Source organism: Myodes glareolus, chromosome 26, assembly GCF_982192425.1.
Source record: "Myodes glareolus chromosome 26, mMyoGla1.1, whole genome shotgun sequence".
In the NCBI taxonomy this organism is placed as follows: domain Eukaryota; kingdom Metazoa; phylum Chordata; class Mammalia; order Rodentia; family Cricetidae; genus Myodes; species Myodes glareolus.
The window spans coordinates 4,446,098-4,473,689 of NC_142051.1; the positions used below are offsets into that span (position 1 = coordinate 4,446,098).

General features: G+C 43.8%; 1 protein-coding gene and 1 long non-coding RNA gene across 4 annotated transcripts in view; one reads left to right on the forward strand and one right to left on the reverse strand.

Annotated features, from left to right (window-relative positions):
- Hmga2 (high mobility group AT-hook 2) overlaps positions 1-14,670 on the reverse strand; it is a 112,445-nt gene extending 97,775 nt beyond the window's left edge. Inside the window, exons 1-5 of the mRNA XM_048418682.3 lie at positions 14,610-14,670; positions 14,402-14,524; positions 13,219-13,415; positions 10,598-10,684; positions 510-560 (exon numbers count right to left, since the gene is read on the reverse strand). Coding sequence (XP_048274639.2) covers positions 510-560; positions 10,598-10,684; positions 13,219-13,415; positions 14,402-14,524; positions 14,610-14,670 — 519 coding nt within the window. The remainder of the gene's footprint in view (positions 1-509; positions 561-10,597; positions 10,685-13,218; positions 13,416-14,401; positions 14,525-14,609) is intronic.
- Positions 14,671-21,821: 7,151 nt separating this feature from the next.
- The window catches only part of LOC146889837 (uncharacterized), a 67,615-nt gene continuing 61,844 nt past the window's right edge, over positions 21,822-27,592 (forward strand). For all 3 annotated transcript variants that reach the window (XR_014999744.2, XR_014999741.2, XR_014999743.2), the window contains exon 1: positions 21,822-22,278. This is a non-coding gene — a long non-coding RNA (uncharacterized LOC146889837). The remainder of the gene's footprint in view (positions 22,279-27,592) is intronic.

Consider the following 27,592-nt stretch of genomic DNA (forward strand, 5'->3'; position numbering starts at 1 on the left):
AAGGCTCCTGGGGCTGCTGGAGATCACACCTATTTCCTGAAGAAACCAATGTGATAAAGAACATGCAAAGAGTCAGAACATGAGACTAGGGCAAAGCAAAAGCCAGAGAGGAAACCGCAAAGAGAAAAACATTAAAACAAAAAAAAAAGTTATCTCATTCATGTTTCGTCTGAATTTTATCACCATCGTAATCAGCTTCTGAGGGCTCTCGTTACTCAACCTGTAAACAAATCATCCCTGTGACCCCTGGCAGGAAGAGTGGAGACTCCTTTGATGTGGGAAGAGAAAGAAAGGAGTCACCTCCAGGGAGCAGAGGCAGTGAGCTCTGGAATCAAACGGTAAGAAAAATCATAGGTCATGTGCCTCAAAGATCTTCCAAAGACTCCAGCATGCCGGAAGTTACTAATTCTCGTCATCCATGAAACACAACTTTCTTTTTCATTTTAATTTTTTTTTTTTAAAAAACATTCTTTTGCTTTTAAGAGGGAAAACTGTATCTCACTACTCACCCATTTCCTAGGTCTGCCTCTTGGCCGCTTTTCTCCAATGGCCTCCGCTTTCTGAAAAAAACAAAAAAGGAAGTCATGTAGTCTCCTGCCTGACATTATTTACAAGTGCTGGGCCAAGAGCTCTGCTTCCAGGTAGAATGTTCTGGACTGCAGATGAGGTATCAAGACTGTACACTTCATCTTCTGTGTGTTTCAATGGCTGCTTCTTTCTCACTGTTGGCTAAATGATAAAGAGGTATCTATGCAACCCCTCACCACAAAGGACTCCCATGGAGTGACCTCCTCTGAGATGCGTGAATACGCTCTTGGGAAACCCCCTTGCCTTTGTTTCTGATCAGACAAAAGAAATATTCCCACATCCCATAATTTATGCAAATTAATATTTTACAGCATAAACATTCTTTCAATGGTCAAGATTCTCCAGTTACAACTAGCTACAAAAATTAATATAGACCCATTGATTTTTAAATAATAAAGCAGTTCTCTCTAGACTACTATGGAAAGCAAGTCTGTACATAAGAAATAATACACAAACACTTTAATAAGAAACAGTGAACATCTACCAACTTCTGAATAGCTAATTTCCTGTTCTCTGCCCAAAACGATCACCTGCTAATCAGTTGCCTGATCTATAGATACATAGGTAGGTAGGTAGGTAGATGATAGATAGATAGATGGATAGATGGTAAATAGATGTATAGATGATAGATAGGTAGATAGATAGATGATAAATAGATAGATAAAGAATTTTAAAAAACAGCAAAAATCACCAATAGTTGTCCCAGAGATCTAAACCATAGCTACACAAAAATTATTTAAAGTGACCATTATTAACAATAACTCTTCACTCAATATGAATCTGACATGATTCTATTTCCTGTTATTTTTAGAGATTGTTTCATTGCTATATTGCATAGAATTTTCTGATATTAGCTTTTTATTTCTATTCTAGTTCCAATCTCACATTCGTAAAGCAATTAGCATTAGTCATCCCTTACTCCATTCCCTAAGCATGTCAATGCACACACACACACACACACACACACACACACACACACACACACACACCTCCTTTCTATAAAAAGCACATGTTTATACTTTTATGAATAAAAGAATCTGAGTACTTATTGTTTGTGGTATAAGAATTAGACACAAAAATTGTATCCAAGACCTCTCATGCAAGAATCTAGGCAGACTGAGTCAGGACAACTTGTTTGGCAATGTAGTTTTGTTACCTGAGCTAACAGCAAGTGGATCTTGGTACAGTGATATTAAAATGAAATATTTAAAGCCTGTATTGACAGATAAAAACCTTCCTTCCTTTCTTCAACTTACCTAATAAAAGCAGATGAACAGAAATGACAAGATAAATAGATGATAGATAGATAGACAGACAGATAGTTGGATGGGTAGATGGATAGATGATAGGTAGATAGATAGTTGAATGGGTAGATGGATAGATAGATAGATAGATAGATAGATAGATAGATAGATAGATGGCAGTTTGATAGATAATAGGCAATCTGATGATAGATACCTGCATCGCTATCCCAATTATCAGAAGCTCTATATGATTATAACGTTACCTCAAATTTATTAAGCATTAAAAACACTCTGGTCTAAGTTGGGTATATATGATACTTTATTCATTATAGCAGGTTTGTAATAGGAGCATCAGGATTTCATTTACTTTGCAGATGAGTGACTAAATCCTAGCTGAGTTAGGTCATCCATCATGCCTGTAAGTGATGGGCATGAGATTTGAACCCAGCTCTGTCTGACTTCCAAGACTGCTACTAGCCTCTTCCTAGCACTGGAGAAGGTCCTGGTAACAGAGCCACTGACTTGTCTTGTTACCAAGTGAAGAAATTCAGTAGCTCACAGGATCTTTCACTGTCAGGATTGGCTGCCAATGTTCCCAGTTTTGTTGGAGGTCAACCAGGGATTTCTTTAAGGTCAAAGTTAGTGCCCTGCCTCACCTTTCGTCACGAGAGCATGGATTTTAAGGTATGTACAAGCTGGGGATGACCAGAAAACCACACAATCTTTCTCCGTTGTCCCCTGGAGGGACATGAAGGGGTCATGCTTTAGAAAGCTTAGGTCGGAAGACCGTTCTCAGATAGTGTCTAGCTCTATGACTGGGGACAGGTCCCTGGAAGACTTAATTTTTATTTCCTCTGCAAAGTGGAGATGAGCTCTCCTTGAAGGGGACATCAAAGTATTTGGGACTGCCCATCCCAAACAAGAGCCTCAAAAACGTCTTTTCATACCCAACAAGATAGAAGGCTGAAAGGGTAACGCTTCCCTTCAGGTTAGTCCAATCCCACAGACAAGTGTGTTTTTAAGCATCTCCTTCAGAAGGCAACTTTGCAGGAGTGCCTGGCCGGTATACAGTGAGTTGGGAGGGCTCACAGGCCCAGAGCTCTGCAGTATATCTTTGGAAGTAACTATAAGATAATCGTACTGAGTTTACCCAGTAATGAATTACAAGAACAGGAAAGAAAAGTCCTTTCTCATGGGAACTGGGTGGTCCTTGGGCTGGAAGGGAGGCTGCTATTAACCTTGAAGGTAACAGTGCTCTATCAGGGATTTCTGTATAATTCTCACATCCTGGGAGCTATGATATGACCTGAGTGTATCTGAAATCTCCTGAAGACAAGGAGTTCTCTAAAAAAGGGCTTCTCTGCATTTTCAAGACAGAGAAAACAGATCTCTCAAAGAGAGAGGGGAGAGGAAGCCTTGCAAATCCGATAACTTTTAAATGAGTATCCCGTTTACAAAAAGCCCATTGAGAAATAAAATTCATACCATTAACAAAAGGGCACAAGACCGTGATTATCACTTCGACTTGTTAAAAGTAAACTTGCTCCCTGGTCATAGAGGCTGGTGTCCCATGTAAACTGAAACCCTCTTCTGAGATGACATCAAGAAGGAACAGGCTGGCTGCACTGTGTGGTCCCTATCTGGGAGGCTTGATTGTTCTTTAAAACCCACATTACTGAACCACTCTGATCAAACTTCACAAAGTCTGTAAAACAAGCTGGGGTTTCCGTGTGTAAACGAGGTTTGCTCCAGGATTTTCAGATACTGGAAAACTGTGGTTTTAACAGTGTGTGTGTGTGTGTGTGTGTGTGTGTCTGTGTTCAATGCTCTTTTGGGGGCATTGTCTTTCAGAGAAGGAAAACAAAACATGGAGAGGTTTTTTTTTTTTTTTTTACGACATCAACATACACAATACTGTAAAAGCGAATGTTTGCCTTGCCTTTGCTGGGATCGACTTTGGTTCTGGATTCCATAGATGTGTAATTGAGCCCTATCTAGTTCTAAGTGTTCTGGCTTTTACAGAGGGCTGCAGGAAGAACCAGTAGGCCTTCTGCATTTGTGAAAACTGAAATTTCAGACTTTGGTCAGCACCGTGACCCAAGTGTCCACATCCCTCACACCACAGCTCAGGAGCTTTCTTCCTCTGCTCTCTCCATTAGATTCTGTCTGCCTTTGTAAGGTGCCTCATGCAGAACTGTGTCCTAGATTTTAGATGTTTAGAAGCAGCTTCGTGAAAACTGGGGAGGGGGGGGGGATGCTACACAGAAGCTGCACTTCCTCCTTTACAAAGTGCTGGGCAGTCGGAGCTTGTAAGGATATTCCATATTTTAAAACACTTAAAAAGGGAATTTAGCCTGTGAACATCTCCCTTGAATTTGGAAAGGGTAATATGGTTAGCACAGACATATTAGAGTTTGTGAAAGGAAGAAAAAAAAGAGAGGGATGAGAGAAGGGAGGAAGGAGAGAGGGAGAACAGAGGTAGCGGGGAGGGAGGAGCCTGGGAGCTGAGAAGCATTGGTGTTTTGCTTCCCCATTACCATCAGAAGTTTGGTAGAACTTCAAAACCATCTCTGGTAGTCCTTTCATTTGACAAGTAAGAACACATTTAGATTATTACAATCCCAAAACGTTGTGGATTATTGGGGGGCCCAAAGTCTCTGTGTATTCCTGGCAGAAGACACACATTTCTCTGCCCTCCTGTCTTAGAGAAAGCTGTACTTCAAGTTACCCCCACTTTTAACCCAGTCTGTATCTCAAGTCATTGAGGAAGATGAGAGACACCAGCCTTGTGGTTGGTAGTGTATGACACACTGGTCAGCCCCCAGAGTGAGAAGGATGAGGGTTGGAAGAGTTGAACACTGGATAGGTGTCGGTCTGCAATTCTGAATCAGTGTATCATTTGTGCAGACCACAGCGAGAATTAAAGAAGGAGTCTATTTGCGAAGGGCTGGGCAAGACTGCAGTGTGGTAGCCAGATATACTACCACTCCACTGCGCCGAACACCACCCTCGCCAAGAGTCCCCACCTGTCTGCAGCTCTCACAGTGACAACTCCTCCTTTCCACTTCGTGGGAGATTCTGTACCCACCTTCCCAGGGAGCAGACCTTCGACTCAAGGTCAAGACATTTTCTTTGCTGGGATAGTCTCAGATATAAAACAGAATGGCCATAGGCAAGGTGTGAGAAGAAGAAAGACTTTTTTAAATGATGAAGGAAAGAAAGTTTTAAAAAGAAGAAGGCTCCTTAGGATACTGAGTAAGAGCAAAATATTTTCAGTATTCCTATATTCCTATTAAGACATGAATAAGAGCAGTGGCTGGGACCTAAGAGACTAATTCAAGGCTAAGTTCAGGTCAAGCTTAGACATTTAGATAGCTATTCAATTTTTACAATCATAAATGCTGTCATCTTATTTTTGTGTTGTAGTGGGCATTACCTCCAAGCCAGACATCCCAACTTCAAACCAGGAGGTGTGGAAACACAGAAAAATAACTAGGGAATTTTTTTTTTAAAACCAACTGCACGGATTGGTTTCATATACTTGCATTTTGAATTGTTTAAAAGACTAACCCCTGTTTGAACCCAATAGTTTGCAGAAATATAAGAGTATATGAAACATAAGGACATCCAATCAAAATCTAGAAACATAAATAATTTCACCCAGCTTCTCTCAAAACAAAAAAACAAAAACCAAAACCATAAGCAGCGCCAGCCAATGTCATTGGAACCGAACTCAGCTGGACCAATCATTCGGAATAAACACCAAGTAAATTCTCATTGTATCATTTTTGATAACCCAGTTCTGGATTTCCCAAGATTATGTGCCACCAATTTTAGTCTTAAAAAGATGCTACAGTTAGCTCACATATTATATTTTCAGTGAGAAATAGAAGAACATGCCCTTATTCATTGCAGCTCACACTCAGTTATCCAAGGAAATCCTTCCATGAGTTCTCCTGTCAATATTTTTGTACATGTCTGCTTCTACATACATATGCAGTAAGTTGAGACCAAGGGCAACATTTTGGAAGAGTTCTTGTGTTCAAGGTTGGAGACTTTCCTCCTCTAAGTTGTCTCCCTACCTCTTTTGCAATCAGATAAAATAGCAGTAATGTAGGGGTTCACAGGAAAGACTGGGGGTGTGGCTCAGTAGTAAGGCACTGTCCTAGGATGTGCAAGGCCCTGGACTTCATTTCCAGCACTAAAGATAAACAAATAAATAATAGAATATGTCATTCAAAGTTGTTCTGTGTGTTAGAGCCATAAAAATAAATATAAACCAGTTTTAAAATGTTGCTGTTTCTCTGTTCCCCTTTTTTCTAATGGCTAACTGAGCACAGATGCTCAGCTGAGAAACTTAGTGTTAGGGGGTTCTGAATTTCAGTTTCCACCCTCACGTAAGCTGTGTGGTTCTCAGGTGAACTCTGGAAACTGTAAAAGAAATAAATAGAAGCCAACTCACAAGACAAGACAGGTTTGAATGATTTAACCAGCATAAAATGCTCTTCCTCACTCACCTACTCTCCACAAAGAACTGAAATGCAATAGGATCCCAGTCAGGAACATTCAGATCTATTAAGACCCTGAGATAGGAAGGAGCCGAGGATATAGGTCCACTAAAGTAAGGGGAACTTAGGAGGAAAGAGTCAAGAGTTCAGAGGGCTGGGAGTTTCCGGAGAAATGGAACTACGGGTGTCCCGGGCACTCAGTCACTACATAAAACAATCCTGATGGATCTGAATCTCCCCTCTTTGCCCCATGACCTCGGCTGACTTGATGACACTGTCTCATATGGCACTAACAGCTGCATTCAGGCTTTTCCATCCCAGGCAAAGTGAAGTTCAAAAAATACCAACTTCTAATACGAAGAAAGTGGAGACATCTGGTGCACCTTCCTCCATGACACAGACTTAGGGTACTCTCTAGAGCCCTGCACCCTTCCTCCATGACACCAGTCTTAGGGTACTCTGTTAGGGCCCTGAATCTCACACAAGAGCTTCCCACCCATTAGCACACAGAGAGGTGCTAATTAAATCATACTAACACTGTAGAAACTACAGGCTGGAACTTTATGATCACCCCCAATGTCATCTTTGATGCAGTCAACAAAGGGTGCCTTTGGGCCTTCTATGCTCAAAAGAAAATCCTGTCCTCACACAGCAGCCAGACTCCGCAGTTAATATGAAGTGGTAATTAAGACCACCTCTCTTCTTTATTCCTAAAATGTCTGTGATTAATATTAGTAAAATTTTATGAGGAGAAAACCCTAATCAGTTCCAGGAATGCAAATGATATGGAACATGACTTGGTCTACAGAGTACCCAGGTAACCTCATGGCTTGTTTACATTGTATATGAAGATGAAAAGACATGTTTATTCTGATTGCATTATTCAAAGTGTTCATACTTTACCCAGCTACAACTGTCATTCTATGCTTTGTCCCCTAGTCTGGCCATTATACCTCCAGTGAAAGGTGGGGCCTAAGTAAATTCTAACATTATGAAATGGGGGAACCTCCTGCTTGAAATCTTCCTATTAAAATTTAACCCAACCTCAGAAACACACTCACCCCTACAAGCACCTGAACGAGCCCCACTTTGAAACTTCAAGATCAATCTGACTGTGACCTGAAGCAGAGGACTTTAGTGGCCGCCCCTCCTGATTAAAAAGAATCAAGAAAACCCTAGACATAAGGGAGATGATGCCTTCCTGTCCCCAAGGAAACAAAATGGGAAAATTGAGCATTCCCGGTAAGTCCAGCCAGAAGAGGAAGCTAAAGCACAGCACAAAGATCAGAAGGCAGCCAATCAGAGGTGTACCTCGACCTAAACACAAAAGAATATGAAGGTAAAGGCACAGACTGGCATCCTCAGATAAATCACTTACTCTAGAAGGTGGTAACTTCTGATTTCTTTTTATTAGGGCTGTACTCAGACTGGAAGAGTTCCCAGGAAAGACTATTATGGACACACAAGGGTTATTCATGAAATTAGTTCTGATGGAAGAATAATTATCTTCTCTTCCATAAATTCTAAACACGACAAATTGCTTCTTTATAAATTTGTTTCTTGTACATATTACACAAATCAACGTCCTATTGAAATTTAAAGGACAGTTATATTAGTAGTCGCTCACCTGGTCTTGTACCATTTTCGTGTATTGTCAAGTTTCTCACAGCAAATTTCCTAATGAGCAGTTTTGTTTTCAAGCGCCCTAAGGCCAGTTGCTCAGTCCAAGCATAAACTTAAGTTTAAAGAAAAAAAAAAGTTCAAAGCAGCAAGAAAATTTAAACAGAATTATAAGGACTCTAGTGTGCACCGCATCTCCTCAAGTACCTGCCAGGTGTGTGTGTGTGTGTGTGTGTGTGTGTGAGAGAGAGAGAGAGAGAGAGAGAGAGAGAGAGAGAGATACACACACACACACACACACAGAGAGAGAGAGAGATTCCCAGAGTGCAGAAAAATATTCACTTCATTAATTATATTGAAGGCTTTCACATGTGTTCAGCTCAGTCTAATAGGGTATTTTCATCTAGCATGTTTTGAACTGTATAACTTTCTAAAAAGGTTCTCAGTTTAAAAGCATAATGAGCATAAGTCTTGTTTGAATACAATAAAATACACAGTTAATAACCTAACCATGTGTGTAAAGGCATAGGAACACCCTCCATAACAACTGATTTAAAAGTAAAACCTTTTCACTTTTATCTACTCCAGGACTGACTTATCAATGTCCTCACCCAAATGAAGTATAATTTATAAAACTGAAGAAAAGTAATAGTCGCATTCTAAGCTAATGCATTTATTCACTTTTATCAAAAGAGGAATATTTGTAATAGAATTGTATGAAATAATTATACCTTGAAGAATAAAAGAACCCAGAAAATGTCTTCTTGGGGGGGCAGTTTGTATTTTAGTGATTATACAAGTATGTGTTACACAAGGAGAATTACGGAAAGAGGACAGCCTAGTGAACCATCTGCAGATGTTATGACTAAAGCCAATGAATAACCAAACACACTTGGAAATGGGTACGCTTTCTGTTGTTGTTGTTTTGTTTTACACATTAAAACAGGCACAAGTCTTAACTTTCCGTTTGTCCATGCAGATTCTCTTAGTCCAAAATACACTTTGTGTGGTGAGCTTTGTAGAGTGGAGAGAGCATGATGGGACCATTTCCACCTAGTCACTCAAGGGAATGTGTCACAGCGTGACATTACGAGACAGCCCGCCTTCCTTTTTATAATATCTGCAGATCATTGGTTTATGGTGAACTTCAAAGACTTTTTGAATGGTATTATGATGAGGCATCTTAAGAGTGGTTCCATCACATTTTAAGTGTCTGCTGATGCCTACCAAGACACCTCTGGGTCGCCCCTGAAAGCAGAAGCACCACAGAAACACAGCCAGAATAACTTGGTTTGGTTTGTTTTAAAACCCATTTTAGTTCATTTATGAATAAAAGGCAGAGAAGGCACCCTTCCACCTGAGTGTGTGTCATTACTTAAATAGCAAGGTTATTTAGAGACACTTGAGGGCTAATTGGTTAAATACTAACTACAGATCTGAACTTTAAAACACAGCTAATTCAAGCATTAGAGAAACCTGCTCCTTCAACCCTGCTCAAAAGTGTTAAAATAAAACAACCAGAAGTCATAATTACTTCCTCAATGGCTTTTATACTTCACTGGCTATGACAGGGTACACCACTGAGAATCATCACATACAATGTGGTTAGGGGCTGCACTCACACACAGAATATTAATTCCCCAAAGAGGAGCAGAGTCACCTTAAACAAATGCTGTATACTTGAAAATATATGTTGGGATTTATTTCTAATTTTTGCGTCATTAGTTTCAGCTACAACACACACTCACAAATAAGATGCCAACTCTTTCCAGCTCATGGATAAGACCCAGAGTGACAGGCCCTGTCACTCCTTCACACAGGCGTTACTGTGGGCACTTCCTCTTTGGTAGCACACACAACCAACATGAATTATTTTAAAGGTTCAACTTAAAATCTGTTTTAAAAAAAGACAAAAACAAACGTCAACCTTAATTGTGTTCTACCACACACCCCAAAATATTAAATAAGGCAAATATTGGTTTTTAAACTTCTTGTGGTCTGAGAGCATAACACTTTGGGAGAAACTTTCTTGACAATATTATCTTGCATGTTTGTCCCAAACATTTAAAGCTGTAAAATACATGAAACTTTTTTCCAGTAACCTATAATTGGATTTTCTCTTTAATTAACATCTATTTGGCAAAGTACTTAGTTTTAATGGGGAGACTTGGGTTCCAGTTATCATGTAAATAAGCCCTGAATAAATTAATCTCAGTCCTATTTTTTTCCTTAGGAAATTACAGGAACATCATCACCAGCTTTGATTTATTATGAACTCGTTTGTCATTGGTATAAATATTAACGGTATCATTTCCATCCCAACCTACCCAGCCCCTTCCCCCACTCCACCCCTACCATCCGGTTCTCCCCAGCCCTTGACACTATGATTTGATGGCTCTTTTTGTTTGCCTAAAATCACTGTATCTCCAGGAAACTTTTAAAATAAGCATCAACATAGAAAAAAGAAAGAAAGAAAGAAAGAAAGAAAAGAAAAAGGGTTAAGACCCAATCTAGCAAATCTAGAAATGACGTCGTGGGTTGCTCAGCCAGAACCAATCCTGGTGTGTGGATTTAGATTGGGAAAATTACAGGAAGGTCATCGGCAACACTGGAAAAGCTTCAGCTCGAATTTCTCACCTTCTGCGCTGCTTTGGAAGGACTCTTGTTTTTGCTGCCTTTGGGTCTTCCCCTGGGTCTCTTAGGAGAGGGCTCACAGGTCGGCTCCTAAGGGTAGGGAGGAAAGAAAAGTTGTTGTGGCTAAAACCGGCTGAAAGAGACTGACCCTGGCTCTGATTCTGCTTTCTGCATGTGCGGCTTAACCAGCCTGCTGGAAGTCATCAGTTCATGCATAGTTGGATGATGGTGGCATAGCGTTTGCAAAAGGGGGTGGGGGGACGGTGGCGGTATAACCATAGTTCGAATCCCAGTGTTCAAAGAGGAAACTGTTTTACATGTGAAAAAAACCGGACAATATTCTAAAATCAAAATGATGGCAAAGCCTGGAAAAGTTGCATGTTCTGGAAAGTCACGTGTTTTAAGGTACAGAGTTTACATGGCCACGCACTTGGCAACTCACAGAAATAATAAACATTTTATAGGACTCCACTACCCATTCTACTGGGATTTCAAACAACAGAAACAGAACCCAGCATCATAGCTAGCTGGAAAGATAGCCAGATAGAAGGAAAGGATGGCGTGTAATCACTTCTATAGACCTGTGTTTCTTGTGGTTTAGGACTGAACCCACACATTCTGAGTGCAATATTGGAGCGATTATCCAAACTGTTCAGATCAGAATAATTCCATACCTCCTAAAAATTTCCAAATAATTATGGCAAATCTGAGGTGGGAGGTTTTGCTTGAATTATCTAGATAATTGCTTCAATTCTCCACTTCCTTTTGGAGAGACAGGCATAGTCTCCCGTCGAAATTTAAATATCTTTTTACAAAAATAAACATGTTGTCTCCAAAATTTTTTTAAAAAAGAAAGTCTTTGTGGGGATGGGCTGGAAAGAAAAGGGGGGAGATGAGAGGGGAATGTAAGTATCTGGGAAGGAGCAATTGAACCAGCCAGGTCACCAGGTATATCAACGCTTTTCTTTATTGGGTGCCAGGCTAAGTAGCCAATACTCAAGCAGTTAAGAAAACGTGATGATTGATACTCCGGGGACGCTGAACATCTCTCCGGGATGAATCATCTCTCATTTCATTCAGATTGGGTGCTTAAACGAAACTAATTACAAATCGTGAAAGTTCCCAATGGAAGTTCGCGTGGGGGGAAAGTTTCTTGGAAACGTCCATTAAATACTCGCGCCAGTGGGCACTTAGAGCAAACACATCGGAAACACATTTTTCTTTGTGAGCGCGGCCTTCACTCAAAGGTAAAAGCTCCCAGTCACCTCCGGATCCCCTAGCGTTTTCTTTCAGACTTTTTTTTTTTAAATTGGGGGGAGGTGCGATTAGCAGAATTCGTTAAAGCTGGGTGACTGGTGGAAAGCAGGAGGGTAGAGCGGAGACTTCCTTGGAGGTGTAAAACAGGATCCAAATGCACAGTAAAGTGTCGCTAAGGGCAGAGCGGGAAAACTCGGAGGCCTCTAGATTGGCTTGTTTCCTTTGATGATTTCAAAACGGTATACCCCTCGTTTTTTCTAAAACACCCTGACAATCATTTTTCGATTTCCTACCTAGCGCCCGGGGGCAATCTGGAACTTTAGGATTATTTCCCAACCCTTCTTTTTGCCCGAGGGAAGAGATTTAAGGTAAAAGAAGAAAAGAGAAGTTTAAAAGGCCAGGAAGCGGAGTTTAACTGGGCGCTGCGCACAGCTCTGCAATAGCCGGCTGCACGCTTAATTGGTTGCATCCGCAGACAAAACCCTCCACTCCGCGGGGTCCTGGGTGCCCTTCAACCGTCCCCTCCCAGCCCCCAGCCATTCACCCAGAAGGACACTAAACTTCAGCTGCTCTGAAGCGCCCGAGCGAGGAGCCAGGACTTGGCTCTAGGCGGGGAAGCAACCGTAGCTACCGTGCAACTCTCTAGGACACTCCTTCCAAAGCTCCTTGGGAGAAGCGCGTTTCCCGGTGGCGCGGGGATCTGAGATTCCCGGGCTCCCTTCCCCGCCTGCTCCTGCGGTTACAGCTCCGCAAGCATTTAAAGACCCCAAGCAGGCAGTCGGCTCACGTTCTTTGTCGGGAGGGTGCGAGCCTTGAGCCTTGGAGTGTGGGGAGGGCACCGAGGGGGCGGCCGTAGTGCGCCAGCCTCCTGCGGTCAGGCAGCCCGGAGAATCTGCAGAAAGCCGCGGAGCCTCCGACCCACCGAGTCCCGACCCTCCTGAACGCCCCAGTCCCCGGCAAGCCCTCTCAATGAACGGTTGCAAAGCGGCTGACAAAGCAATGCTTTTTAATCTGTGGGACCCCAGAAACTCACTGTCCCCTAACCACGCCGCGCCGCTCCGGGACTGCGCACAATAGCGAAAGTCCCAGTACGCGCCTCGCGCGACCCCACCTCCCGCCGGGTGACTGAGGAGGCTAGAGGACCCCCGCCTCCTGCAGCCGTGGGGCGCGGGCAACCGGGAGCGTCCACTGCGCACTCGCCGGTGGGGAAATCGGTCTCCCGCCCACCTACACCCCGGGGCTGGTGGGCAACCTTGCACCGCCCTGGTCGCTGCGCTCCCGCGCTCCGGTCGCCCGGCTTGTCGCGGGGCCCCGGGGCAGAGGCGTCGCGGGTGGGCTGAGTGGTCCCTCCGCGCCGGCGTACTGACTTGCTGCTGCTTCCTGGGTCGGCCGCGTCCTCGCTTCTGTGGCGCCGGGGCGGCAGGTTGTCCCTGGGCTGAAGTGGACGGCTGCCCGGCGCCTTCACCGCGTGCGCTCATCCTGCCTCCCGCCGCCGCTACCGCTGCCTCCGCCGCTACCGCCGCTGCAGCCGCTCGCCCTCCGCCGCCCCGGATCCGCCCAGCACCTTTCGGGAGACGGGATGGAGAGGGCTGGAGAAGGCAGGGGCGACGAGAGCTGGCGGAGCTGGCGGAGCTGGCGCGCGCCGAGGGCTGCTGCTTAGGCTGCCGCTGCTGCCACCATCAACACCGGACGTCCAGCGGCTGCCAAAAAAGAGAGAAAGGGGAGGAGGAGGAGAGGAGGAGGAGGCGCTGCGGGCGGTGGGTGGCGGAGGTGGAGGTGGAGGTGGAGGTAGTGAGAGGAGGCGGGAAACGAGGGAGAGGGAGAGTTGAAGGTGGTGAGGGCTCCTCTCTCCGCTAAGGATCGGGAGTTACGGGCACTCTGAACGCTGGCAGCGGCTTGGAAAGGGAGACTTGTAGTGAATTGTGTCTCTTGCAATATTAGGCGGGGAAAGAATTCCTGAGAGAGAGAGAGAGAGAGAGAGAGAGAGAGAGAGAGAGAGAGAGAGAGAGAGAGATTGGGGGAGACAGAAACTAGAGAGGCAGAGACAGAGAGACAGACTGACCCTTGTGCGGTCGGAAAGCAGGGAGAGAATGGGAAGGTTCTGCCGGGATCGGGTAGGATGCACAGCTCAACTCTAGCAAGAAACAGAGCAGTGGGTGGCACCGCGCCGCCTCGGGTGGCGGGGGCAGGCGGCAGCACTGCAATGTCGTGGAGAAACAAGCTGCTGGCCGCGGCTGGAGCAGAAAGTTTGCTGAGTTACTGAACGGGATTCAAGGGGGATGCGTGTGAGTGCGTGAGAGTATGTATGTGTGCGTGTGTGTGTGTGTGTGTGTGCGCGCGCGCGCTTTCGGAGGGGGTGGCGGGGGGGGAACTGCCCACCTCTGAGCGTGGGTGGATAAAGGGGAGGGGGCTGCGGGAGAAGCAAGAGGAGTGGGGGAGGCCGGGCGGACCGCCGAGCCTAGGCGCCTGGCCGCCCGCCAGAGGCAGCGTTCGAAATACAACTGCCTTGGCGGCGGCGGCGCCCGAGTGCCACCCGGAGCCCCGGCTCACGTGCTCCCGCCGGCGGTGGGGTTAAAGAGGCAGGGCCTAGGCTCTCCAGCCCGGCTCGCCGCCGGTCTAGTCCCTCTTGCCGTCCGAGGTTACCCCTGGTCCTAGGAAACTGAGATAAAAAGTCTCAAAGCCACCTTAGAAAGCGTGACCACTACCTGCGCTTGCACCGAGAGGAGCCAGGAGGTGGCCGGAAGCATTCAGGGCCAACCGCCGCCGCCTTCTATTTCAGCCCCGGGAAAGGGCAGCCAAGGGCGCCTCCCCGAGACCATCGCTCGGTTGAGAGTTGCCCTCACCCTAGAGCACGCTGGCCGGTGCACAAACACAGCATGCACAAAGATACATGCGCCCACGCGTATGATCGCACACACATTTGCACACAGCTGCACGTGCACACATACACATTCCACTGATAAACTCACACGCTAACAAACGCGTGCTTACGCACACTTCCAGGCACACGGAGGGCCGGCCCAGCAAGCACATTCGCAACAAATGCACACACTTGCACACAGGAACACGGAGCGCGCCAACTTCATCGGGCTTTTTATTCCTCCGGGAATGACTACTGGAACTGGCGCTGCACACCCGTCTTCGGATGCCCACAGTGTATAGTGGCCTTAGTGATTCTTTTCCCCCACAACTGTACCAGTTGCCTAACTCTTCCTTCAGTTTACCTTCATTTAACCTTCTCCCTCAAAATTCCTTTCTGCCAAGTCCTAATTTTATAGCCTGGGCTGTTTCTGGGTTATGTGAACATCAACATGACCACAGTCAGTTTTTAAAAGGTGGAGAATGTTCTCAAATGTATCTCTTTTTCATCCTTGAATAACACAAAACTGAAAGGAAAAAAAAAAATCTTAGGTTCAGATTTTCACACATCACGCCCAAAATTGTCTTGGATCAACTCCAAAATAAAAATGATCACCCAGTGAAGAATTGTTTTTCTTGCAAAGATACAGACCACCGTGGAATAAAAAAGCCTATTCTGCAACCATAAGCGAGGAACTAGACTCTGCCACGTTCCTTGTACTTGAGGCCCCTGTAAATGTCTGCCCGGATGTGTCGCCGTTTTAAATCCATTTCTAGCTGCCCTTTTCAGAGTTGGGACACTTCTCTGTACTTTGAGTGCTCTGCAGGAACTCAAGGCTGCTGGTGGGTCTGGGAACGCTTAGCTCTGGAGAGGAAAAGCCCCCTCCCTCCAGATGGAGCCCAGTCACTGAATAGCGTGGGAGGGGGTCTAACAGGCACCAAAGGTTTTGTTAGGGCTTGGCTGAAAGATGGTATCTTCATCAAAGGGACTGAAATTTCACCTTCTAACAAGTGCACTGACATTTCCTAACTGCCAAGTTTGTACGTGTGTGTGTGTGTGTGTGTGTGTGTGTGTGTGTGTGTGTGTGTGTGTGATGGCATTATTCTTACACTTTGGTACGTGCATTTTACATTCGTGAATAAAATGGGCTTCTGATTTTGTTCTTGTTTGGTTGCGTTTTGCCAGAAGGACAGACAGATAAAGTTCTGGGGATAGATTTAGGCAGAAGTCACTCATGATTTCAGCCAGCTAATTTTATACTGGGAATCCCATTATCTCCCTGAATTTTTGTGTGTTTGTTTGTTTAATGCATAGGAGAAATTTCAACTTGTGTGTGTGTGGGGGGGGGTGTTGTAGGTGTGTGGGACTTTTTTTCTTTACCCTAGAATCTAAGAGAAACACATGATCTTTGAGAAATCCAGCCAACTGTTTTCATTCCATTTTGTTCTCCGACTTGAACCCTTTTGCATTTATAGAGACAAGTATAGAAAGAAGTTTTGTGTTAGGTTTTATCTAAGCTACCCTTATACATTGTCGTCCTTTGGTGTCTATGATCCTTTCAAGTCGCTGGGTTGTCTTTTGTTTGTTTGCAGGCAAAGCATAAAATTGTGCTTTTGTGTTTAAAATTATCTATACTTTTATTATTGAAGTATTATCTTTATCTGGTCTTTTAATTAACCTCAATGGTTATATTTTCTCTTTAAGGAAACATTTTCCTGTTCACATTTGAGAAGTTTAATTCCCAGATTTAAGTTTCTCAACCATTTATTCCCTCTTCTATATCTTGCTATGTATTATTCCTTCATTGCAGGCTAAGCTTGTCCCGTTCTAGTTAGTAGTCGAGATGATGTCCACATTAAACTACTCCCTTTCCTCTCCCCCTGCTAGCAAATCAAACATTAGCACTTCAGCCGCATATGTCAACAAACTTTCTATTGACCTGTGACACATGACTGAGATTGGTGTTTCGATTCGATAAGCATATTAGTGCTTGCTAAAATCAAAAAAAGCAGACCCAGAACACCACTTAAAAACGAAAAATAGAATAAGACAGAAAAAATGGAACCAAATCCTTCCCATTTAATTCTCTACACAAAGATAAAATTGCTTTAAGATCCTCAACCCCATGCTTTGGAAATTGAGTGTATGCTTTTAATCCCAGCACTCTGGAGGCAGAGGTAGGTAGATCTCCCTGAGTTCAAGGCCAGTCTAATCAACAGAGTGAGCTCTCAGACAGCTAGAACTACACAGAGCAACACTGTCTCAAAAACAAAACAAAATAAAGAAAAAACAAAACAAAACCAACCAACAAAGAAATTAGGGTGCTCAGATTTCAGGATGCCTTATCATTCTGTTATGATATAGTAGGCAGAATCATTTTCTTTGAGTCTTATACTTGATACAAGGTCCACCTTAGATTGACGGACAGTCCTTGTTTATCATGGGTCACAATGAGACACTTCTAAAGGCAGCTGACCTGGACAGTTTGAGATTTGATTCCTACAAATGTTACCTTGATTATCTGTGTAATGCTTCCTCAGTCCTTTCCACTCTCTCTTGTTTCTAAAGCTGATGCGCAGGTTTTCTTAGGTCACTGTGAGACATGGAATCGCGATTTCTGTCTATCATGGCTATATGGAAATCACACGTATAATCCCCAAAGGCAGTCGCGCTCCCATTACCTCATTTTTTTTGTCTTGCTAGTTCTGTCTAGGTATTATTTGATTAATAACAAACTTTTGATAGTTAGTATTAATGTATTGCTATGACAAAGATAATTTTAACAAAATTGTGACTTTATAAAATGTACCACACAGGGTAAGAAAAGGATCCTGCAGTAAGTATCTCCAATATTCTTTTGACTGAAGGAAGAATCACCTGTGATGTGGAGGTGAAGAATCCCAAGCCACCCAACATATTATGTTTACATTTGAAATTACTCACACATCAAAAATAGCTTATAGGTTTTTCTCATCACTGAATAAATTCGTTATGGATGTATTTTAATTGATGGAATTATTATAATCAGGTATTTTTTAAGCGGCTTTGTACTTGGTCACAAAAATTTAGCTAATGTTTACTAAATGGATTTTTTACATATATAAATTTACTTAGAAACAGTGCAGTGTAAAATATATATTCTTGCCTTTAGAAGCTTGCATCATAATTTTGCTGAAAAACATTCCAAATGTTTAAAATATGTTTGCATGGCCAAACCCAGGTATGTTTTTTCATGTGTGGTGTTTACTGAAATGTTGAAAGATTACCTCTCCTCGTTCCCCTCCAGTATTGCAATGAAGGGTTAATTACCACGAAGTCAGCCTTTTGTTGGTGATGAGAAGGTGCATTATTTGGCCAAATTCCCTACTCCTAATGTAGGAGAACTACCAAGCAAATAAATTTGTTTTATTTATAAAAGATTGGGTTTTAGTAAATTGATGTATATGGACTTAGTTTAACAGAAATAGCACCTATTGTTCTCCCAGGATTCAGAGATGTAATTTATACAGAATTAAAGAATCCTCTTAGAAACAACATGGATTGCATAGCATGTTATATATTTTCAAGTGTTTATTTTCTATGTAATTCATAATTCTCTCAAAATCTCTTTATTGAGTTTCTAATGGGTTATTGGCCAATGCTAAGGGAGAAAAATAGAACTTTCTGCCTCATCTTAACAGATGTACTTAGAGATATGAAGTCCAAGGAATATGTGACCCATTATTGCAAGTCTGGGGTTTGAGGGACTACTTGATAGGGAATGGGAATGGTATTTAGAAGCTGGGGGCAGCCTTACACTAATTGCCAGCAAGAAAACACTGACCATTGAAGTCGGACTTTCTTTTCGGCCTCCAGCCCCAAATAATGAGATGGAGACTTACTATTAATTCTGAAAGTCTGTCCACTTTCTTAGGCTTTTTCCCAAATAGCTCTTATAACTTAAGTTAACCTATTAATCTACATTTTACCACGTGGAATTTTACCTCTCTTTAATTCTGTAAGTCTGACTTCCTGAGTGTCTCGCTGGCATATCTCCACCTCTTTTCCTCCCAGAATTCCTCTCTCTCCTCCAAAATCTCTTTGGAGATTCTCTTCTGCCTAGCTATTGGCCGTTTAACTTTTCATCAAACCAATCAGAAGGTGCCTCATCAAAGACACATTCTCACAGTTATCCCACAAAAGACCGGTGTTCTCCAACAACATTCTTCCAAGAGGAGGCAGTCAATTCTTTCAACAGCAAGAACGGGTTTGAAACCCACATCTTCTCCAGAACCTTGACACAAACTCTGCCAGGTCAGCACCTTGCTGTTGCAGGAACCTCAGCTACGGGACAACTGACTTCTGACTCACAACACCGTGAGCTACTCACTAACAGGCAAGCCATTGAGATTCTTCTTTTATTGTGCCACAAAGGAGGATTAAGGCAAAGTGATAGGGTCCCAGAGGCTTCCCCTCCTTCCCCACCACCTTCCCTCAACCGTTCAGAGCAGTTAGTCAGGCATCTGTCGTGAGCTGTGTCCCCTGCAGTCGTGCCCGCTCCTACTCTTTTGCAGTATTTTGTTTGTGTTTTAACAAATAAAGCTTGCCTGGAGATCAGAGTGCAGAGTTAAGTCACTGGGGACCAGGGAGTGGTGGCGCACACCTTTAATCCCAGGATTCGGGAGACAGAGCAAAGGGATCTGTGTTATTTCAAGGCTACCCTGGGGGTACACAAGATTGAATCTGTCTAAAAGAGAAACGGAGCTCACACAAAGGTGATCCCAGCACTAGGGAGGTGGAGACAGGAGAGAAATGGCTGGGCAGAGAGAGGAATATAAGGTGGGAGGAGACAGGAGCTCAGATGCAGTCCGAGGATGAAGTCTGAAGCAGTCTGAGGATGCAGTCTGCTGACAGGATCACCCTTTTGGTCCGAGGATTCGGTAGAGGTAATAGTCTCTCTATTGTCAGCCAGTACTGTTTCTCTGACCTCTCAACTTTCACCTCGATATCTGACTCTGAGTTTTTATTAAGAACAATTAGAATTCATGCTGCAACTAAGACATTATGTTTCTTTGAGTTTGTAGGGAAGCAGTTACTGTTATGGTCTGCTGGCCTGGGTACCCTGTCCCTTTGAGAGCCAAGCCCCACCCTCTCCTGACCCTCCCCTTCCACCAAGGGCAGTGGCTATCCTGCCTCCTCCAGCCTGTGCTCTCTCTCTTTCCACCTCTCTCTGCGGTCACCTGCCAAGGTGAACAGCCAAGGCCTCAGAGGACTTGGGGACCTGAGGAGGCCTCTCATGGGATTGGTCCCCCATCACTATATCTTTTAAAAGGGATAACGTTGATGCATGACTCAGCCAGGCTCTCTCCACATTCCCTGGTGGGGACCCTGGACTCAGACCACTTTCCAGTGCTACAAATGGTAAGGCTCCCTGTCAGCTGCCTTCGAATTTCTACCAGCAGACAGGACTGCCGGTGTCCTGCACGGGCATTTCATGACTGTCCATTTTTCCTTTTGCTGGTCAGCCCCTTCCCCATCCGCCTGTAGATGTTCTTTTTCCTTGCTCCTATTCCTTCTATTCTGTCTCTGTCACTGCTACTGCTGGTCCCACAGAAACCGGCAAAGCAGCTGTTTCCAGTTCAAGCCCCCCACTGCGGCTTGTGCAGTAGCGGCTCGGTGACGGATCACAGTACTGAGTAATTTTCCTCTCTACTTTATGTATAAAAGAATGTGTAAATGGTGTAGCCACACAGATGTTAATTCAGTTTTAAATGTATATTCTGCACGGCCTCTATGTCTCTCTTGTTAATTATATCTTTAAAATTCCCATGGCTCTGGAAACATGGTCTCTCCATACAACACTTGACGGCCACCATTTTGACTAAGACCTCACTGCCATCTTAACTAAGGTCAGGTGACCTCACCAATATCTTAACTAAGGGCAGGTCAAGTGACCAAGTCTCACCATCTGTACTGCCTAGACTCACGGTTGACTTACTTTTTTCCTCTAAATTTCTTTTATTTTTCCCCCTCATCTCTCTCTCTGCCATTCTTCTGGAGAGGCAACCTCTGCCTCTCTCCCTTCTCCCCACCCCCCTTTTTCTTCCCTTCCTGCTTCTCCCATCGCTGCCGGGGACTGCCCTGTCTCTTGGCCTCGACTCTGGCTTCAATCGTGGCGGTGTAGCAGTCATTCTGTCCCGCTGCCCACTCTCCCCTGTGCTGCCTCCCACCGCAGCAGCGGAATCTGTCTCTTCCATCCGCGGAGCCCTGTTTCTGCCACCACTGCATTGTGGGAGAAAACCCTAAACCTGGACTTCTTACCAGCCCACTTCCCAACTTTCTGTCAGGCCGCTGGGACAATCGGTAGGACTGTTCACTTCTTGTCCTAGTGCCCCTCTCGCGACTGCCCTTTCTTGAGTTCTCCCTTAGCTCTGCAATCACTGAGTGGTCCATTCATTTTTGGGGTCCAGGGCCCCTCAGATATTTTTCTGCCTCATTGCTTCCCATTGCTAAAAACATGAGTGGACCACTTGTAGTGGTTCTCACACTGTTTGGATAGTGTGTGTGTGTGTGTGTGTGTGTGTGTGTGTGTTGTGTTGTGTTTTGTTTTTCTTTTCGGACCTCTCATAAGTGGTCCTCACCATTGTAAGGACTGCTCAGAGCAGTCTTAGCTCCTGGTTCCTGAGGCGCCGGGCTGGGAATCAGCTTGGCTTTATTATCAAGCCCTGTCCTAGCCTGGAGATGTCCAGCTAGTTGCCCTGGGGTTTAGATGGTTTTCACCTTTCTTACATTTTCAGCTATGAGAAACAAACCACATTTCTAGCTTTTACCAGCAGGTGTCTAAATTTAAATAGTCACACCATGTGGACAACCATGGCTGCTGCCATTTTCTTTGAGCTTAACAAAGGGAGGATCAAGAATTTCCACCCCTAGCCAGACTGCCAGCAGTAGGCACTCCACATGAGGTCCTGTCCCTAGCCAGCTTCCTTTCGCTCACTTTTTATTTAACTCCATGTGTACAAAACTTAAATTCAATTGGGTGTAAACGCATGTATATTTACTGTTAAACTTTGTGTTTAACAAGTACAAATATCACCTGTTAAGTTGAGAGCCATTACAGTCGAGCTTGGACTCACTTCTCCATGAGGATTCTGTACTGCAGTTATAGCCGATAAACAGCCCTCAACTGCTCAGAGGTCTGGGGAATACGGCATTTAAATGTTTAATTATTAAAAGACTTTTTATAACAGAGACAGGTTGACTCCTAGCAGCAACGCTCTACTTCCTCCAAAGAAGACAGAAGACAAACGGACACACAACAAGATCCATCCACAATTCGTTTCATCAACTGCCAAGCGCTGACCACTGGATAAAACTGCCTTTCATCTAAATTGAAGATCTCCATACATGGACAGAACCACCAGGGTCGACAGCCTAGCTGCTCAGGTCAAGGCAGGCTTGTCTTCCTACAGATTTCTAACCCACAAGATCTTCTAAAACCTGGCAGGCCTACGCTAAACAACAAAAGGCAAGTACAACCCTCAGCGACCATGGAGGACCCTGAGGAGTAGCTCTAGGTGCCAACCAAGTAAGTTCTCTCTCATTTTTAAATCAATAACAGAAGTAAAATTTCATTCTTCTCAAAGATCTCTGATGCAGTTTGACAGCTGAGAGGTTTTTTCAGTTTAAAAGGACAACCTCACTAAACAAATTTCAGTAAAATACAAATACAAGTTACTAAGGTGTGTACCTGCAAGTTATAAAGGTGTGAGGACAAGTGCACGCTCTCAAATTTCTCTCTCATGCTGCCTTTCATAGTCTGAAAAATATTTTTATTGTGCAAAAACATCTGTCACAGTCATTCTGACGTAAATATGCTACTGTTTATACAATGTATATGTCTAAAACTTCTGTTTTCACAAACCGAAAGAATTCTTGTGAGTTTCAGGGAACCATATTGAAGGATCCACCTTAAACAGGTCAGATATACCCTTCTCAATTCTCTGGTCCTGAAATTTTTTTTTTTCTCTTTTTAAACTTAACTTTGTCCTCTGTTCTGCCAAAACCTTGCCAGGTCAAAGAGACATTTCTATACCAGAAACCCTGGACAGGAGTATAGTGACCAGGATGTAACCAGCACCCAGCTTTCCCAGGTTTTCCCTCCCAAGCAGGAAGCAGTCTTGAGAATCCACTGTCCCAATTCCTTTAACCTGTTGTGTCTAACTTCCTGCCTTATATATATATGTGTATATATATATATATATGTATATATATATATATATAAGAGAGATGGGAATGTTATGATCTGCTGGCTTGGTCTGTCACCTGGGTGCCCTGTCCTTTTAAGAGCCAACCCCCGCCCTCTTCCAGCCCCTCCCTCTCCACTGAGGGAAGCTGATATTCTGACTCCTCCAGCCTGTGCTCTCTTCTGCTTTCTCTCTCTCTCCTCTCCCCACTCTCTCTCTCTCCCTCTCTCTCTCTGAAAACGCACTGTTTTGTTTTCTGCCACTTCTGGCCTCAGCTCCATGTCTCTTTATTCTTAAATAAGATATAAATATGAATCTCACTCTCAGAGTCTTTTATCTATGACCCAAACTCAGGCACCCAGAAATTTAATCTCAACCTCCTCTATGGAACTTTGAAAACATATTGGTGTCGGGTGTGGTGGCGCACGCCTTTAATTCCAGCACTCCAAAGGCCAAGTCAGGAGGATCTCTATAAACTGAGGCCAGCCTGGTCTACATGGTGAGTTCCAGGAGCAGCAGAGGGACACAGTGAGACCCTGTCTCAGAAACAAAACAAACAAAAGCCACATTGGTGGCATTTTCACCACCCTCCACCAGGTATGGAGTCTCACCCATTTCCTAGAATAAGTGACTTGCTTATTCCAGTCGCTTAGAACTAGGTAGGAAATCTACGGACTAAATACAATGCTGTAAAACTAAGGCTTCGCAACTCTGGGAGCCGGCTGCAGCAGGCTAGAACAGTACACTCTCCCTTGACCCCAGCCTCTCTCCTTTGTTCTCCTCTCTCAGCACACCTTGGAATCCCTGGGGCAAAATATCAGGAGCGAGAGATCGTGGGGGGAGGAGGCAGAAGGTCAGCTGTGTCTGCTCGTGGTTGTTTATCAAGTCATCCACACCATCCCAAGTCTTCCAGATCCCTGCATTTAAAGCAACCCAGGCTGATGGGACATGAGAGGAGAGGGATGTGCTTGCCTCACTTACTATACATACACACACATGTGCATATATGTATATTATACATATATACACTTACTATAAACACATGCATATATGTGTGTATATATGTGTATACACACACACATACACACACACACACACACACACACACATATATATATATATATATATATATATATATATATATATTTGGTTAAAACTATGCTTTTGAATGGATCATAAGGCATCAGATCTGACCCATCACTGCCTCTTATGAACCAAATTTGAGCCCAGCAGTGATGGCTCACATCTTTAATCCCAACACTCAGGAGGCAGAGGTAGGTGGATCTCTATGGGTTCAAGGCCAGCCTGGTCTACAGAGCAAGTTCCAGGATAGCAAGGGCTATAAAGAGAAACCCTGCCCCCAGAAAACACAACAACAACAACAACAAAAACTGTTGTTGACTGTAGATTTGACAGACACATCATTCTAATTAGTGCTCCAAAAGGAGAAATAAAGTAAAAGCTTCCAGTCACTTTTATCCACAATTTTCACATAGGCAGAGATCAGTATAAGTTCCTCTTCCACCCCCAACCTCAGCCCTCTAGTTCTGTCTTCAAGATGGTTCTTGCTTTGTCTGCTCTGCAGTCGGCCTCTCCTTTCACATGTGGATTGCTGCATTCCCAGTGCCCTGATCTAGCCTTCACTCTGTAGATTGCTGCATTACCCTGCCCTGATCTAGCCTTCACTCTGTAGATTGCTGCATTACCCTGCCCTGATCTAGCCTTCTCTCTCATTCTGTGTAAATCCACTCACATCATTTCTACAAGAATATCTTTTTTAACAGTTTGCTGTTGCCTGTTTTGATGCGGGGTCTCACTGCAGAGCAGGGCCCAGCCTCCAGCTCTTGTCCTTTCTTCCATACTCTGCTATTGCACTCGGCTCGGATGAAGTTTTCTTCCTGTTCTTTTCTTTTTCTTAAAAATCACAGATGTACCAGAAGATGTACTGATGGAAATGGATGTGATAGAAAAGCAAAGGGGGAAAATCCCCATTGTCCTGTCACTCTGAGATAACCCTAAAACACGTTAGCTTTTCTAGAATTAGGGGAACAAATACAGATTCATACTGCACATCTGAAAACACAACCTGTTTCATCTAATATGGTGTACATGTTTTTCAGATTAATAAATATTCATGTACAACATCACTCCTAATAGCTCCAGCATATATATTCTAATTTACATGTAGAACAGAGCCTGAAGAACACAGCACCTGGAATTAAGCAGGCCTTTAATGGGAGTGTTTATGACATCCTTGTGGAGAGCTAAAGAAATATGTCCGAGTTGTTGCACATTCCTTTGGGCTGACACCGACTTCAAAGGTGGTCTCTTCCATCAGCATCCTGGTATAATTTTCAAATTTTCAGATGTCCTAGAGGCAGAAAGGATCACTAACTCTACCGATACTCAAATTAAAAGTCAGGACTCTTTCAACCAACCGTAATACAATCTAAGAAAAAGAATGTCGAGTGTATTATTGGTTTTGAAGGGTGGAGAAGTCAGCATATCAGCACTGGGCAGAAAAAGACCTAGAAACAATCTCCGTGATTACACAGAAGACTAAGAAACAGATGTTTGGAAGGTCCTGATATGTGTTTCTTTACAGATAGATAGAGCCTACCAAAGAGCACCCATGCTATTGAGATGTACATGTGCCCAGCTGTAGAACTCTGTGTCTGCTGTTCCTTGGAGGTCTTTGAGACGCACTTCTACAAGAGCCCTTGACACCGACGGTTCTGCAGGGAGGGTTCTCACAATGTCCTTCCATCTCTTCCTTATTTTCTTTCATTTCCAGTCAGGAATGTAAATAAGATAACTAAAGCTCCAGAAACCATCTCTAAGATTATGAAGTGGCTACAAACAGCTAAGACTAGTGGAGAAGAAATATGGAAACGCTATGTTATCCCATTTCCTTACGGGGTTAGTATCCCAGCCCTGGCCTCGGGCCTTTACATTGGCTTTATGGGCAGCCACTTTGATCCTGTCTGAGCAACTTCGAAATTCTCCGTCAGGTACAGCCACACGTGATTGCTAACAGATAGATCGAGTCACTGCATGCTTGGCATAAGTTATAACTGTTTCTTTCTTCCCTTTAGCTCACAAACTGTACAGCAGAATTGAGCAGAATAGCCTCCATGTCTTTCCATGTACACACAAACTTCTCAACTAGGAACACTGGTACCAGTTAAATTTATCAGGATCCATGAATCTGTTAGAATGGTTAGAATGGATTGAAATTGGGTTTACACGAGGTCCCACTGACAGTAATGTACATTCTCTTGCTTTGTTATAGAAGGATGTTTACGCCCCTCTAGTTCCCTGCAGAATGATCTTCCCTGTCCGAAATTTCTCTTTGCTCTGCCCTGTCTCTCCAGGAACCCATGGCAACTAGAAGTCCTGGTACTGTCTCCTCAGCTTTGTTCTAGATTTTCAGATTTTCCTCTACTACTTAGAGGCATTTAAGACTTTCCCGTGTCCTTCCATGGCTTGACACCGCTGAATTCTATTCCATTGTCTACAGCAGTGGTTTTCAATATTCCTAATGCTTTGATTCTTTAATACAGTTTTTTATGGTGTGGTAATCCCTGACTAAACATAAAATTATTTTGTTTCTACTTCATAACTGTGATATTGCTGCTGTTATGAGCTGCAATGTAAATATTGATATGCAGGATATCTGATATACAACCCCAAAGTGGTCGCAACCCATAGGTTGAGAACCACTGGCCTAGAGGTATACATATTTGATTCTTTTGGAGACTAGAGATATATTTTTTGCTTAAAGTTTGGGCAATTATAAATATTGCTGCTTATTTCACTCACCTTTCTATAGCTGTGAAGAGACCATGACCAAGGTAATTCTTATAAAAGGAAGCTTCTAATGGGGGCTTGCATACAGTTTCAGAGTCTTAGTTTATTGTTATAGTAAGCACAGCAGCACTGCAGACAGGCACTGTAGCAGTGGCTGAGAGCTATGTCCTGACCCAGAGGCAGAGAGAGAGAGAGAGAGAGAGAGAGAGAGAGAGAGAGAGAGAGAAAAGAGAGAGGGAGAGAGAGGAGAGAGGAGAGAGAGAGAGAGGGGAGAGAGAGAGAGAGAGAGAGAGAGAGAGAGAGAGAGAGAGAGAGGAGAGAGAGAGAGAAAGAGCAAAGAGAGAGACAGAGAGAGAGAGAGAAAAGAGAGAGAGAGAAGAGAGAGAGAAAAGAGAGAGAGAGAGAGAGAAGAGAGAGGGAGAGATGCTGGGTCTGGCATGAGCTTTTGAAACTCCAGTGACTCCCTCCAAAAAAGCCACACCTCCTAAACCTTCTAATCCTATCAAAAAATTCCACTCCCTGGTGACTAAGTATTCGAATATATGAGCCTATGGGGACCATTCTTATTCAAACCACCGCATTCCACTCCCTGGCCTCCGTAGGCTTGTAGCCATATCATAATGCAAAATGCATTTAATCCAACTTCAAAAGTCCCCATAGTCTTTCACAATCTCAACACTGTTTAAAAGTCAGAAGTTCAGAGACTCAGGGTAATCCCTTTATTGCAAGCCCCTGTAAAATCAAAATCAAAAAAGCAGGTCACTTACTTCCAACATCCAATGGCATGGAATATGCATTACCATTCCAAATGGGAGAAAAGGGAGCATGATGAGGGAATAATATAAC